Raw genomic sequence first — 14,867 nt, forward strand, 5'->3', positions numbered from 1 at the left:
AGCATTAGACAAAGCTCTAACTAACCAGCTGCTCACTGGAAGTAAATATTTATGGTGCTGGGAATGGAGTAAGGAATAAACATGTGTCCCTGTTTGTTTGTGCTGTGAGGATGTGCCTCAGCTGAGCAGATGTAGCTGCTCCCCCCGTGTGGATCTGCTGGAACTCCACTCCAGTGGCAGAGCCAGGGCTGGGTCAGGGCTCTGGGAGCTGCAGACTCTACACAGGGCTGAAGAGTGACTGCTGGGCTCAGGCAGGGACACGAGAGGTCACTCAGTGTGTCAGAGTTGTATCCCTCAGGTTTGCTCATTGCCCTGAGCAAGGTGATGGACGCGGGTCTGTGAGTTAGCCCTCACGCTGCCGTTCACCACCTTTCCCAAGGAGAATTAGAAAAGGCCAAAAGTGCCATGGGATGAGTTCCAGGGTTCAGAGGAGGGAGCATCTCTGTTTCCTGGCAGAGAAGTGTCTGGAGCAGATCCTCAGAGGAACTGCGTGATGGAAGAGTCGAGAACGTGGGGCTGGGGTCCTTAGTGTCACACCATCTGCCCAGGACCCAGCTGCTGCCCCTCTGCCGCTCTCCCCTCCCTCCTCCTCAGCCTCCTGTGCTGCTCTCCCTCCCCCGTGGGTGTGTCCCAGTGCTCCTGCACCCCAAACCTGCAGCCCTGCCGACCACTGGTGTTTTTCACCTTTGCATAAGGGCCCAGCTGGGCTCTGGGCTAGTCTTTGAAATAAGCAATAATCTTATTACCTTTATCAATTCAATCCTCTTAAGGTTAAGTCAATCCTATTAATCAGGCTTGTGATTTGGAGAACCTTATTATTTCAAAGTCGATCTGCCCATCAGTCAGTTCTGATACCAGGAGTGATCAGCTCCAGCCCGAGGGGCTGTGACCCCACGGGAGTGCAGGGCCGTGGGGCTCCTCAGCTCCCTGGCACCCCACGTGCTCCAGCTCTGGACACATCCCAGGGAGGCTGGGCTGGGGGGACCTTCCTGGGCTGGCAAAGTCCTTCCTGGATTTGGACAGGACACGTCCTACAAGACTTGTGTTGCTTGTTGGCTCCCTTGGCAGTGCTTCTGCTCCCACCACAGGCACCCAGCTGGCTTCATCCTCCTGCCTGCGGGGCTGAGGAGCTGGAGGGCCAGGCACTGCCAGTGCCACCCCAGGCACAGGGACCAGCACTTGGAACCCCTCGGGACTGGGCTGCCAGCTCCTGCCTGCACTGGGAGGAGCTGCCTTGGAACGGCACAGGCTGGTTTATGTGCAAAGTGGAGACCAGTGCAGCCTTGTGCTGTCATGCTCTGAATTGATTTATTTATGAATTGCTCTTCTTTATCGGCATATGTGCAGCGGCTGGGGTCGCACGGGTTCAGATCCGTCCAGTCTGAAGCAAAAAGCCTTAAAGTAAACATGGGAACAAGCCTGAAGAACACTGCCACAGCCCTTAATTTTGACTGTAGACCTCTTCCTTCCCCTCTCGACTCTGATGTAATGAAATAAAGCATCTTATTTTCTTCCATTGCCAGGGGCCCTAACTGAAAACAACCCCCTGCTGATCTCTGCTGCTCAGAAACAGGGAGTTTTATTGGCTTTAGTTATTGCATTTTATTCAGGACCTTGTATGTGGGTGAGTGAGGCCCCCGGAGGGATTCCACAAGTATTTGCATTCCATTTGTGTCTTCTGAGTGCTGGCTGCTGGAGTACTTAAGGCAGAGATAGCAGCAGTGTGATCCAGAGCCGATGTGGCTTTTCCGTGGAGGAAAGAGGTGAAGGTCTGGCCAGTGGCAGGGCCAGGGATGGCAGGGTGTCATGGGAAGTGACCTGCTCTGGCCAGTGGCAGGGCCAGGGATGGCAGGGTGTCATGGGAAGTGACCTGCTCTGGCCAGTGGCAGGGCCAGGGATGGCCGGGTGTCATGGGAAGTGACCTGCAGCTGAGCTGCCCAGAGCAGTCCCTGCAGAGGAACTCACCCAAGGACTCTGCCTGGTGGAATTTTGACCCCAGTCACATCCCAGGGCCAGGTCCTACAGCCCTGCTGGATGGCTCTGCAGCCCAGACCTGCAGGGACAGGGAGGATCCTGATGCCTGGAATGCTGCTGGGTGTCCTGGCTCCCCTCTCATTCCCTGCTCAGTTGCAAGGCCAGATCCTGCAGTGTTACTCCTCAGCTTTGGGTGCTGTGCCATAATGGAATTCTCTGGGACTTTAGCAGCTTTCCTTCCCACTTCAGAGACAAGGGGTCCTTTCCCAGCTGCTGAGCTGCAGATGCTCCACAGGGAATAATAACAGCAGCAGAGATTTCCAGGGGATCTTTTCTGGCTTTGTGTTGAGTCCTACCATGGAATCTTGCCTCGTTTTATATTCTAGTGAATTCTGTAGATCAGCCCGAGTCACCCAAATTCGCATTAACTCTGGCTCCCACTTGGCCCTGGGTTTCCAGGACTCAGCAGCCAGTGCTCAGCTGACAAGAGGGGGAAAAGCAAACACTTGGCTAAGAGACGCTGTAAAACTCAGTGTTCCTGAGATAATTAGTATGTTGGGAAAGTGACAGGAAAGAGAATCAAGCAAAGCCAAGGTCAGCGGCTGCTAATTAAGAATCAGCACCTTGTGTCAGCCTGAGTGGTGGCTTGGAATTGAAACGTACCCTGGGAGAGCCCCGGGAAGATAAAGGTGATAGAGTTACCCAGATAGCAGCTAACGGGATTTGAGCAGGGTTTAAAGTTTCATTCCAGCTTGGCTGATAAAAAGGGCAAAATGAGAGAAAATAGCAGAGGGAGGCACGTGCTTTGCTTCCAGGAGGGATTTTTGCCTCTGCAGCTGCCGGAGCGCTGCAGACGTAGCAGGATTTGAGGAAGGGCATCTTCTGGCTAAAGAAATAATGGAAGTGGCTTTTTTTTTTAGCCCAAAGCTCCTCCTCTGGCTTTTTTGGAGGGTCTTGGAGGAAGGTCAAGGCAGTGTGTTTGTCCCAGAGTGTTGTGGGAAGGAGAGAGCAGCGGATCCTTGGGTACTGCAGGGATGTCACCTCCCGTCCTTGTGTGCTCTTACACAGGGATGCTCCTGCTTGCCCCAGGGTTTGCCTTTGCCTGGGACAGGAGCACAGTGATGGAGGGTCTGTGGATTAAATTATTTGGGCCTCCCGGGTTCAGGGAAAGCTGTGTGTTGAACCTTGATTAAACTTGCAATGCAGGGATGTCCATGTGAAAAATGAAACAGAGCAAGTTGCACGTGGTGCAAAGCTCCCATCCAGCCACTGGCAGGGACTAGGAGCTGATGTCCTCTCTCCCCAGTGTGGGTTGGAACAGGCTGGACCTTGGCAGCTCTGCTGTGCTTGGGGACATCAGGGACAGGGACACTGTGTGGCAGCCTGGAGTGCTCCTGCTGCCCCTGCCAGGAACGGGCTGTGAGCCTCAGGGGAAATGAAGAATTTCTTAGGGAAGGTTATTAGTGAGCAGGTGATGTTGTGTTAACGGAAAGGAGTTTAAGAAGGTGCCCTTGGTTGTGGAGGTGAAATGTGTGTGTGTCATCATTTCTCTGTCTCCTACATGGGAGGCAGTCAGAGGGTTAATGTGGGTGATTTGCACAGTGCCAGTGGCCTCCTGCCATTGTCACTCAGGTGAGTGGTGACACCTGAGCACCTGGTGCAGTGAGGAGGAGCAGGAGCCAGGCAGAGCTGCCGTGTCCATTAGCAGTGCAGAGAACATGGATCAGCCTTGGCAGGTGCCTGGCATTCCTCCTGGATCAGGCCTGGCTGCAGCAGCTGGGATCAGTGCGTGCCCAGGAGCTCCTGGCCCCCTGCTCAGTGAATGCTGTGGCTGAGGCAGATCTGGAGCTCACCATAAAACGCTGTTTCTCCTCTGGAATTTGCAGCTGAGGCCAGACTGATGCAGGGGCAGCACCTGCCATTGCTCTGCAGCACAGGGGATTTTCACATCCCATGGATTTGGTTGTGGGCACATCAGACCAAGAATGTGCCCAACACGGGCACTGTCAATGCTGTTCACCTGCATGAATAGCGAGGAAATGGGAAATTGGAGTATCTCAGTGCTATCTAAGGCTGGTGTCTCAGCCATTAACTGGGCACAACTCATGACACCGGAGCGTGGCCCTGGTTTGCAGGCAGTGCAGTTGGACACCAAACACAGCCATGTTTTAACAGGTTTAAAGGTTTTGCCCACAGAACGTGAGGCTGACACGAGAGCAGCCAAAGCGCGGCAGCTGCGGCTCTGGGATGAGCCATTGTTGGGGTGCAAGAGTTGAGGCTCTCCAGAGGTTTATTTCTCCTCGGCTCTGAGGAACTTTGGGCAGGTGGCGAGGCAGTGTGTTCACACAGGATCACCTGCAGCACCTCCTGTCCCTCGGGTGGCTCACAAAGGTGGGACCTCTCGGGGCTGGGGAGCTGCAGCTCTGTGGAGCCAATGTCAGTGTGTGGTGACCCACCATGGGCTTTGCTTTCCAGGATTTCTTGACTGACCTGATGATGTCTGAAGTTGATCGCTGTGGTGAGAATGAGCATCTCATTTTCAGGGAGAACACGCTGGCCACCAAAGCAATCGAAGAATACCTGAAGCTGGTGGGGCAGAAATACTTACAAGATGCCTTAGGTACGTACAGAGTGTTGGCAGGTCTTGCCCAGAGGAGTTCTCCAAGCTGCATGGTGGGGATGTCACCTGAGCCCTGATGGCCATCAGAGCCCTCAGCATTTTCCTGCTGGAGGGTTTCCCTGGCAGCAGGTCCGAGCCTGGACGCGGCCGTGGCCGCAGTGGGCAGCTCCCCTCTGCCAGGTGAAGGTGACCCCAGAGCTGGCACCTTCATCTGCTTTCAGAGGAGATAACCAGGGGATGTGTGAAGGCATTCTGCTGCCTGCCAGCGCTCCTGTCTCAGCACTGGCTGTCACAGGCTGATTGATCCCCCCCTTGCAGCCCCAGCAGAGAGGCTGCCCGGCTCCTGCAGCGCTCCCGGTCAGATGAGATCTCCCAGGTCGCAGTGATGTGCTGCCTCCCGGAGCATCCAGCACTGGGAACCCTCCTGGTGGGTTTTTTCCCAAGTGCTGGCTCTGTTTATGGCTCCAAAAATACTTCTCTTGATGCAAATGAAAATAATTAGAAGCTTCTGCTTCTGGGCAGGTCAGGAAGGAATTGCTGCATGCAGAGAACACAGCACAAGGATGGGGAGAGGCTGCCTTGGAAGCTCCGTGAGCTTCCACTGCATCCACATCCAGGGCAGGATGAGCAGAGTTTCTATTGAGGTGTTAATTTTTCAGTATGCTGGGTTCCTGCTAGTGGATTTGTATAATTTTAGCAAGGAGCAAAGAAGCATAAATACTTTATTAAGAGAATAATAATAATGATGAAAACCTTGAGGAAAGGGAAATAATTGAGCAAATTCAGGCAGAGAGCCCACAAGAATAGCAAAAGAAATATTACTTATTTCTGCCTTGTAATGCTTTCTGGTTGAAGGCAAGTCTGTAAGTAGATTACTCATAAAAATTCTCAAAAGCCAGGAGATTAATGATATCAGAGAATTTTGAAATATTCCCTTTTGGGGGCTCAATGCTGCCAGGCCAGTTCCATCTTGTGCAGGAGGAGCCTGGGGTTCCTGCTCACTGTGGGGTGCTGGTTCTGAGTGACCTTTTCCCAGGGAGATGAGTCACCTGCATGTCACAAGGTGCCCCAGGGCAGCGTGGCACTGTCCTTGGAACCACGGAGCAGGTGATGGGGCCAGGGAAGAACAGCAGGCATCACCTGCAGGCGAGCAGAGCAGCTCCAGAGCTGAAAATACACTGGAGAGGCTCTCCAGTATGTAATTAAAACTTGTTTTGGCAATAGGGAAGGAATGCAGATTGGAGTGGGGAAAAAACAGAATGGGAAAGTCCAAGACAGTTGGGAATCAGGAGCAAACCAACTGGAATTAGAAGAAAACCAAAGCAAACCTTTCTCCCAGAACGTCACCCAAGCTAAACGCTGCTTCCTCATCCCTGTCACCCTGTCCCCAGTCTGCCCAGTCACTGCTGGGATGAAGGACTGACCCCCCAGCCCTGAGTGCAGGGGCTGTGCCCAGCTGTCCTGTGGTGAAAGGTGGCACAAGAGCAGAGGCTGGTGGAGCAGCTCGCTGTGAGCCTCTGCAAGGGTGAGGAGGAGCACCAGGCAGCAAACAGGAGCACAGGAAAACTCAAGGAAATACTTTAATTTCATTTTATGTGATGTTCAGCTCAAAATAAGCCAAGTAATTTGTTTCTTTCCTTTAATTACCTAATTCTCCTGTGAATCACAGTGGTTTGTCAGCACCAGGGCACAGGCTGCAGTAGCAGGCTGTGCTACCAATAATTACAGGGCCTGCCAGCATCCTTCCTCCTGGATTAGCCCCAGGGAGTGTCTCTGGAGCTGGTGCAAGGGGGCCAGGCGGGTGCTGGGCAGCGCAGCCCTGATGCAACATCCCAGAGCCACAGGGACAGCACTGCCAGCTGGGAACAGGGATGGAATGTGCTGGGTGTGCTGTGCTGCTTGTGAGCTCCCAAGGAACTGCCGGGCTCTCCTGGGTCCTCTTGGAGACATGGAGAGCCAGAGAGCTGCCCCAGGGGCCACCACCTGCTCTTGTATCCCTCTCGTCTTCCCCCAGTGTGATGGGGTGCCAGGGAGCTGCTGGGGCACTGGGGCTTAGGAACAGAGCTGCTTGAAGGCTGCGCTTCTCGTGTCTCCAGACCCATCACCAACTCTGTTTTACAGGGGAGTTCATCAAGGCACTGTATGAATCAGATGAAAATTGTGAGGTGGATCCCAGCAAATGTTCGTCTTCGGACCTCCCCGAACATCAGGGCAACCTGAAGATGTGCTGTGAGCTGGCCTTCTGCAAGATCATCAACTCCTACTGGTGGGTGTCCCGGGAGTGGCACTCCCTCCTCCTGGAGCGCTGTGTCTGCAGGAGCTGGGACCTGTCCCTGGCTCTGGCAGAGCTGTGGAGGGGAGCTGCCAGAGTTTGGAGTATCTGCTCTGGGGATGTGGCACCCGCCCAGATTCTCTGGCACCTTGTTTTCAGAGGTGCCAGCATCACTGGGGCACAGGAACAGGGCAGTGGAGGCAAGGAACACCAAGTGTGATTGATCCGGAGGTACTTGATGCCAAATGTGTATGAAATTCTGGAATAAAAGGCAGAGATGCATGTCCTGGATCTTCCACCCATGGAACAAGTCAGTCTGGATGGGACTGACAGCTCTACACCTGCAGGAGCATCCAGCAAAGCTCGGAAATCCTGCAGCAGGCAGGGCCTGTGGCACCTGTGAGGAGCTGCCCCAGCACAGGCAGCTTTTGTTCGGGCAGATGTTCTCTGGTTGCAGTGCTGGAGCTGGGAGGAGGATGCTGTTCTCCCTGCTTGGCGCAGCAACCCACATTCCTCTGGATTAACCCCTCTGTCTCCCAGCCCTGGGCGGTGCTGGGTGATGGGAGCCCTTTGCCTCCTTGGCCCAAGGCCTGGTATGCAGCTGGAGGCATTTCCGAGTTGTTTGTTCTCAGGGTAAAGGTTCTTGCAACTGGTTGGGACAGGCCCGAATATCCCAGATGGGCTGGAGTGAGGCACTAGCTCCTGCTGAGGAGGTGGTTGTTGGGCACAGCTGTGCTGGGAGCCAAGAGTCCCTGGGGCTGTGACAGCTGCAGAGGTGACCTCAAAAGGGAAAAAGATGGACTTGGGATTCTCTTTACTTGGAGAAATAGAAATATTTTCTTTATGCTTTTTGCTAGCATACCAAGAGCCTTTAGTCCTTATCATGAGAGAAGGAGCATTTTTGTCTCACTGCTGGATTTCCAGCCTTTCTGTCTAAAATCTGGGCTTAGTTTTTATTAATGTATTTAGTAGCAACACTGTTGTTGCAAAGCATCAACGAGGGATAATATTGGAGGAAGGAGGTCTTTGATAACAAGGATTTCTTGTTTGCTCTCCTCTCCTAGCCGTGTGTTGAGGTCAGAAAACTTATTATAAATAATCTCCCAAGATACCGAGTGTGCCCTCCTGGAAGCCAGGAAGGGAACTGATCCTGCTCAGGGGGAGAGCAAGGAGCAAGAGGCTTGCTCAGGCTGCCATTATCTACCACAGGTACACAAAGGGCGGGTTCATTACAGGTATCCTATTCCTTATCCTTGGCCAATTAATAACTCTGACTCAGGAATGGCGTTTACCTGCTCTCCCAGGAGGGATTCACCACTTCTAGTCAGCAGTGGATCATAATGGTTTGAATTAATGTCTTCTAAAAATACCCAAAGCAGCACTCAAAGGTCGCTCTATAAATAGGCTCGAAAAGTGACCCAGGGAAAGTCAGGAATGCACAGGAAGTTTGTTCCTCTCCTCCTGCCTTTCCAAGGAAGGCTGGAGCAGCTGAGCTGCTGCTCTGAGTGGTTCCCCCCGAGTCCTTTGAGCTCAGCGGTTCCTGGGGATTAATTGGGCTGACGAGTGTTGGGATTGGCCAAGGTATCCCAACAGCCAACGATCCTGCTTTAAATAGAGCACTGGAGTGTGTGTGCTCATCTGCGCAGAGAGTCAGGGAGAGGAAAGAGGTTCACAATAACCGAAAATTGTTATAATTATGACATAATTTGGACATCTGGAAAGTTTCAGTGTAAGCAGAATTTCAGCATGTGGAAGCTCGTTACTGGGAAGTTGGGTAATGAATTATGGGCCCGTTTGTCACATAAAGCCAACGATCCGAATTCCATCCGCTGTGACACGATTAAACTTCCACGGGCTCCAGCCTGTGACGGGAACGTGCGGGTGCTGCGTTTCAGGGCTTTGCTCTCCAGTCACTGCACAACCTGTCCTGATCATTCAAGCCTCAAATTGCTTAAAGGATTCTCCTGTTTCTGGGCAAATACCATGAAGTGAAAGGGTTTTGTCCAATTGTGTGGATCAAGCCAAAGACAGAGGAGAATTTATCCAGCCAAAGACATCGGCTAATGTTATTTGTAGAGCTCAGGGTAAAAAAATTCATGGGGGTGAAAGTGTGAAGGCAGCACAGAGCAGAAGCTGAACAGGATGGCAGCATTTTCCAGGCACTTCATGGAGTGTCATCGCTGTGTCAGGAGGTCAGATGGCCTGAAGTGGAGCCCGACCCCCTTCAGTTGCAGCGGTGCCCCCGCTGTCGGGGAACAGCTCTGGGTGTGACACAAGGACGGTGGTTCCTGGCCAGAGCAATGGGATCTGTGTGCCAGGGACACCGGGACCAGTGGCCAGCCCAGTGCCAGCCTGCTTCCGGGTGGGAGTCTCCAGCTGAATAAATAACACATGCTGGGAACAGGATAAGGTGGGAGCAGGGAGCTGGGGAGGGCCGAGCAGGGACAGGCAGCAACTCTCCAGCGATAAGGGCTGCTGCAGTGAGCGCCTGCTGGCCCCCAGGGAATTGTGGCATCCGGGAAAGGCAGGCTGAGGTCTGTGCAGCTACAAGGCTGGAGTAACTCCGGTGGGGCTCTGTGTTTGTACTAGGCACAGTGGGATTTGATCCAGGTGCTTGAACAGGAGTATTACAGTTTGCACAGCCCCCCCTGCAAGCTCCAGCTGTGCCCGAGATTCCAGTGCTGCTGGTGATTCTTCAGGAGATGCTCTCCTTGCTGGTTTAGCTTCCTCTAGCTCAGAGTACCCCATGGCACAGCCACTAGTGCTGAAGAGCTTCTGTGCACAGTTTGTTTCATATCCCAGTCTTCCCAGTTTTCTGGGATCTTGGCATCCAGCATAAGGTCCAATAGAAGCTGCTTCTCTCACAGCTTTATAGAGCAGCTTTGCTTTTTCCTCTAGGTGGTTTGAGACTCCCAACACTCCAACCCTGACAGACACTGCCTGTCCTTGTGTCATTTCAGTGTCTTCCCAAGAGAGCTCAAAGAAGTTTTTGCCTCGTGGAGACAGGAGTGCAGCAACCGAGGCCGCCCCGACATCAGCGAGCGCCTGATCAGTGCCTCCCTGTTCCTGCGGTTCCTGTGCCCGGCCATCATGTCCCCGTCCCTGTTCAGCCTGCTCCAGGAGTACCCCGACGACCGCACCGCACGCACTTTGACCCTCATCGCCAAGGTCACCCAGAACCTGGCCAACTTTGCCAAGTAAGCCAGGCTGTGGGCAGGGCAGGGCAGGGCTGGGGAGGGTGCGTGGGCAGAGCCACGGCGCCGGCGCAGAGTCCCACGCTTAGCCACTCCTTTCCTCGCTGGAAAAGGCCTGTTTGCTTCCTGTTGGCTTTTTCCCCACATCGCTCTGGGACTTGTTCCCTCACTGTCAGGTCAGGGAGATCATTCAAGTTTCCAAAACAGGACATGTTTTATGAGCAGGAAAACAGGCTGTTTTGACCACATGGACAAGCAGCGGGGTGGCAGTGGGGACTTTGTCCTGTGATGTCCTGCAGATGTAGGACCAGAACCTGATCAGCAGCAGTGATGTGCTCGGCTCAGGAACTGTTACATCCCTCCTTTGAGCTCTGGGACATTCCCTGCTATTAAAATGCAGCTGACTGAACTGGGAAGGCCTCAGAACAGAGACACCATCAATTTCTAACTAAGCCCATTGGTTTGATGGAAACAAAGCGAGAGATTTCTGAAAATCTTTCCACTGGCTGTAGCTCTGAGCTACTTATCCTGAGCTCTGATAACAAAATGATGAGCTTCCTGAAACATGAATGGACACTTTCTTTCTAAAGCTCCTCAGATCTGGAAACTGGCTTAGTGCTCACACTCACAGTCAGCAACGCACAGACGCGCCTGCGGACACCGGCAGGAGATGTACAAGTGTGTTACACTAGATGACAGAAATTCTCTGTATTCCTGACCAATCCCTAATAAAGGGTTTTCATGTTTCCAGCACTTTGCAGGAAAGGCTCTTTAACTAAGCTGACATTAGTCAAGCTGAAGTGATCAAGCCAGGCTGTCCTGTGCATGGCACTGGGCCGAGCCTGTCCCATGGAACCGCTGGCACAGCAGCACCTGCTGTCAGGACAGTCCAACCACGAGGCCCTCCCTGTTGTGCTCTAAATCAGACCAAATACTGAGGGGGAAGAGCTTGGAGGGCAGAAGGAGGTGGCAGGAAGCCTGAGGGGACAGTGGGGCTGGCCCAGCTGCAGGGGTGCCTCTCCAGGGTGATCCCAGAGCAGTTGTGTTGGCATTGCTGGAGAGTGCAGGATTCCTGATTCCTGCCCCCATCTGTCACTGGGCTCCAGTCAGCTGAAGGTGATTGCTGTGACAGCATCTTGATTTCCAGTGACAGGTCCTGTTCCTGGAGGCTGTGCCCTGACCCAGCAGTCAGACACTAGGTTACCCAGAACTTTGTTTCTCCTGCTTTCACCTTTGTTCCTGACGTGCAGATCCCACACTGATGAGGGCTCAGCTGGACCAGGCTGGGGTTAGTTTTGGTTCCACGGTCAGTGAGGTGTCCCAGGTACCTGCTCACAGCCCAGGGATCCCAAAGGCTTGGAAGGGTTGAGATGCCAGAGGAAGGTTCTTAGCTGCCCTTTCCATGGACTGCATTGTTTCCTGATTCAGCTGAAATCCGTGTCGCTCTCTCAACAGGTTTGGCAGCAAAGAGGAATACATGTCCTTTATGAATCAGTTCCTGGAACATGAATGGACTAACATGCAGAGATTTCTCCTGGAGATTTCCAATCCTGAAACCATCTCAAACACAGCTGGCTTTGAGGGCTACATTGACCTGGGCCGGGAACTGTCCACGTTGCACTCACTACTCTGGGAAGTCATTTCCCAACTGGAGCAGGTATCCAGGGGATGACAGGGACAGCTTTCGGGGTGGGAAATGATGAAGAAAATGTTGTTCATGTGATTCTCTGAAGAGACTCTCCAGCAATTGGCAAAGCCCATCGTTCTCTAGCAAAAAGCACGAGATGGTGGTGCTAATTCTTCTCTCTTTTCTGCCCAGGGCACTGCCACCAAACTGGGGCCTCTGCCGCGGATCCTGCGGGACGTCAACGCCGCTCTCAGTAACCCCGCCTGTGTGCAGGTGTCGGTCACGGCCGAGCACGCCGCCTCCACGCCCAGTGCTGGCAACAGCATCTCTGCAGGGCTGCAGAAAATGGTCATAGAGAATGACTTATCTGGGTAAGAGACCGGCGGGGCCTGGCCACACACCAGGGACACACGGAACAGTCATGCAGGGACAGGCAGGACAGGGTGCGGTGTGGAGTTGCCTGATCACTGACCAGGCTCTCCCGGTGCAGTAGTGGTGCTGGATGTAGTTCAGCTCTGACTCTGGAGAGAGCAGTGGGTAGTAGTGCCAGTCCATGGCTCCGTCCTGGGCCCCTTGAGAGCCAAAACTGGGGATGTGGTCTGGGAAATGAGGAACCTGGTGGTTCTGGTCTCAGGTGTTGAGATGTGGCTGCAGAAGCAAAGTGTTCATCCTTTGAGGACTCGAGGGTCTGCTAGTGCTGACCCTGAGGTGAGGGGTGGTGGTGTTAAGGGCTGTGAGACACGTACGGGACTGGCCTCGCCCATCTTTGTACAAAGTATGGTTTGTGCTGAATTCGCTGACATCCAAACCTGGATAGTTCTGGAACTATCCAAGCTGTAGAGGCCTCACAAGGAATTTCAGTCTACTCTGTCCAACTTTTATAATACTGGGAGTTGTCACTGCTGAGCAGTGATTCACAGACACAGTCACTCACCTACATACGTTTTGGCCTGATTAAGTAAGGAGCTTCATTCATGGGGAGGATGAGGCTTTTGCAGACCTCTAATATTTCTGTTTGTGGAAAATGAAATGGAGCCCACACAAACGGAAAGACTGTGCTAGTAAAATAGTTTGTAAGTGGAAACTGCATAATATTTAACAGTTTAATTAGGAATGAAAGGCAGCAATGGCACTGGACTTCCTCTAATCAGAGCTTTCATCTCTAGTGCCTCCCAGCATGAGGTGCAATTATTTAAATCCAGTGCTATGGAGGATCTCTGACAATATGCTTCCCCCCCAATACTTGCTTACAATGCACCATCTTTGATCAGCAGAATATTCACATGAAGCTACTGCAAAGCTCTTTCTTCCTATCCCCAAGAAATCAATATTGCATGAATGAGCATTGCAGCAGGAGTGGGGGGATAACCTTCAGCTGCCAGGCTTTAGCTCTGCTGTGTGAGCACTCACTGACCTGGGAGGCCTGGTGCGGACCCGGCCCCCACGGTCCAAATCCTCGCCAGTGTGCCCACAGGAGCTTGCTGCCCAGGTACAGAGCAGGGACATGGGACTGGCATGGAGACAGCCTTTGGGAGCAGGAAGGGTGACATGTGCTGACCCAGAGCAGAGCAGCCCCCAGGAGTGTGTCCCTGAGCCTCGTGACAGTGCAGTGCCCCGTGTGCACACACTGCCCTCACTTACCTGCCCTCACCTGCCCATTCCCAGCCAGCCCGGGGCTCCACAGCACCCTCCCCATTCCTCACACTGTCCCCAGCTGGGCCAACCCTGTCCCTGCTCCTTCCAGGGCTGGGTCCTGTCCCTGTCCCCATCCCTGTCCCACACAGCTGCGCCACCCTGATTTCTGAGTGATTTCGTTTTCCTGCTCCGGTGCAGCATTCACAACTCTTCTTTTTTGTTTTGTTTTCCTCTCCTCTTCTTACGCACTGACTTCCCCGCAGTCTGATAGATTTCACACGGTTACCATCTCCAACCCCTGAAAACAAGGACTTGTTTTTTGTCACAAGGTCTGCTGGGGCCCAGCCCTCACCTGCCCGAAGCTCCAGTTACTCAGAGGCCAATGAGCCCGACGTGCAGATGTCTAATGGCAGCAAGAGTTTGTCCATGGTGGACTTGCAGGACAATCGGCTCTTGGACAGCGGGGCCAACGCGCCCGGCACGGCCGACTCGCTCAATGACAGCCAGTCGTCGCTGGGGCAGTTGCAGGGCGTGTGGAGCACACGGACTCAGCAGAACAGTGTGACGGGCATGGCCACCGTGCGCCGGGTGGGCCAGACCCCCACCACGCCGAGCGGCGAGAGCGCGCCCGGCCGGCCCCAGCTGCTGGCGCCGCTGTCCTTCCAGAACCCCGTGTACCAGATGGCCGCCGGGCTGCCGCTGTCCCCCCGCGGCCTGGGCGACTCCGGCTCCGAGTGCCACAGCTCCCTCAGCTCCCACAGCAACAGCGAGGAGCTGACGGCCAACAAGCACGGCTTCGCCGGCCCCGCCGCCGCCGAGGACTTCTCGCGCCGGCCGGGGGAGCTGGCCCGGCGGCAGCTGTCGCTGACCGAGAAGGGCGGCCAGCCCACGATGCCGCGGCAGAACAGCGCGGGGCCGCAGCGGCGCATCGACCAGCCGCCCCCCGCCGCCGCCGCCCGTCACCCGCGGCCGCACGCCGCCCTCCCTGCTGAACACGGTGCAGTACCAGCGGCCTTCCAGCGGCAGCATGATGTCCTCGTCGCCCGACTGGCCCGGCAGCGGGGCGCGGCTCCGGCAGCAGTCCTCCTCCTCCAAGGGTGACAGCCCCGAGATGAAGCAGCGCACGATGCACAAACAGGTGAGTTCGGGCTGTCCGGGCCCTGGCACTGAAGGGGCCACGTGGGGTTAGCCCTTAGAGGTTGCTGCCGTGGGAGGGGATGTGGCTCTGAGCGGCCACATCAGTGCCAACCCCACAGTGGCATCACATGTGGGGATGTACCTCGGCTCTGGCACCTCTGGCCTGAGGCAGAGGCCCTCCAGGACAGGAACACGGAGCAGCGTCCGCTCCCGGTGTCCCTCCGTCACGCGGCACGCTGTAGGTGGCAGAGGCTCGAGGGCAGTGGCAGTCGTGCTGCTGTCCTGCGCTACCATCTCGTCACTGCTTTGCCTGTCCATGCCCAGGCTCTCATCCCATGCCATAGCCAACCCCACGCCATCTCCCAGGCTTGGAACAGACCCTGATCTCCTGTAACTAGGAGCCTCCCT

At 54.5% G+C, this 14,867-nt stretch overlaps 1 protein-coding gene across 1 annotated transcript in view; it reads left to right on the forward strand.

Moving 5' to 3' along the window:
• LOC119709136 (DAB2 interacting protein) overlaps positions 1-14,867 on the forward strand; it is a 129,301-nt gene that overhangs the window by 101,895 nt on the left and 12,539 nt on the right. The window contains 7 exon segments of the mRNA XM_038156523.1: positions 4,450-4,594; positions 6,716-6,860; positions 9,827-10,063; positions 11,516-11,717; positions 11,880-12,058; positions 13,586-14,260; positions 14,262-14,460. Of these exon segments, the coding sequence (XP_038012451.1) occupies positions 4,450-4,594; positions 6,716-6,860; positions 9,827-10,063; positions 11,516-11,717; positions 11,880-12,058; positions 13,586-14,260; positions 14,262-14,460 (1,782 nt within the window).

This window comes from Motacilla alba, chromosome 17 (assembly GCF_015832195.1).
Source record: "Motacilla alba alba isolate MOTALB_02 chromosome 17, Motacilla_alba_V1.0_pri, whole genome shotgun sequence".
Lineage (NCBI taxonomy): Eukaryota > Metazoa > Chordata > Aves > Passeriformes > Motacillidae > Motacilla > Motacilla alba.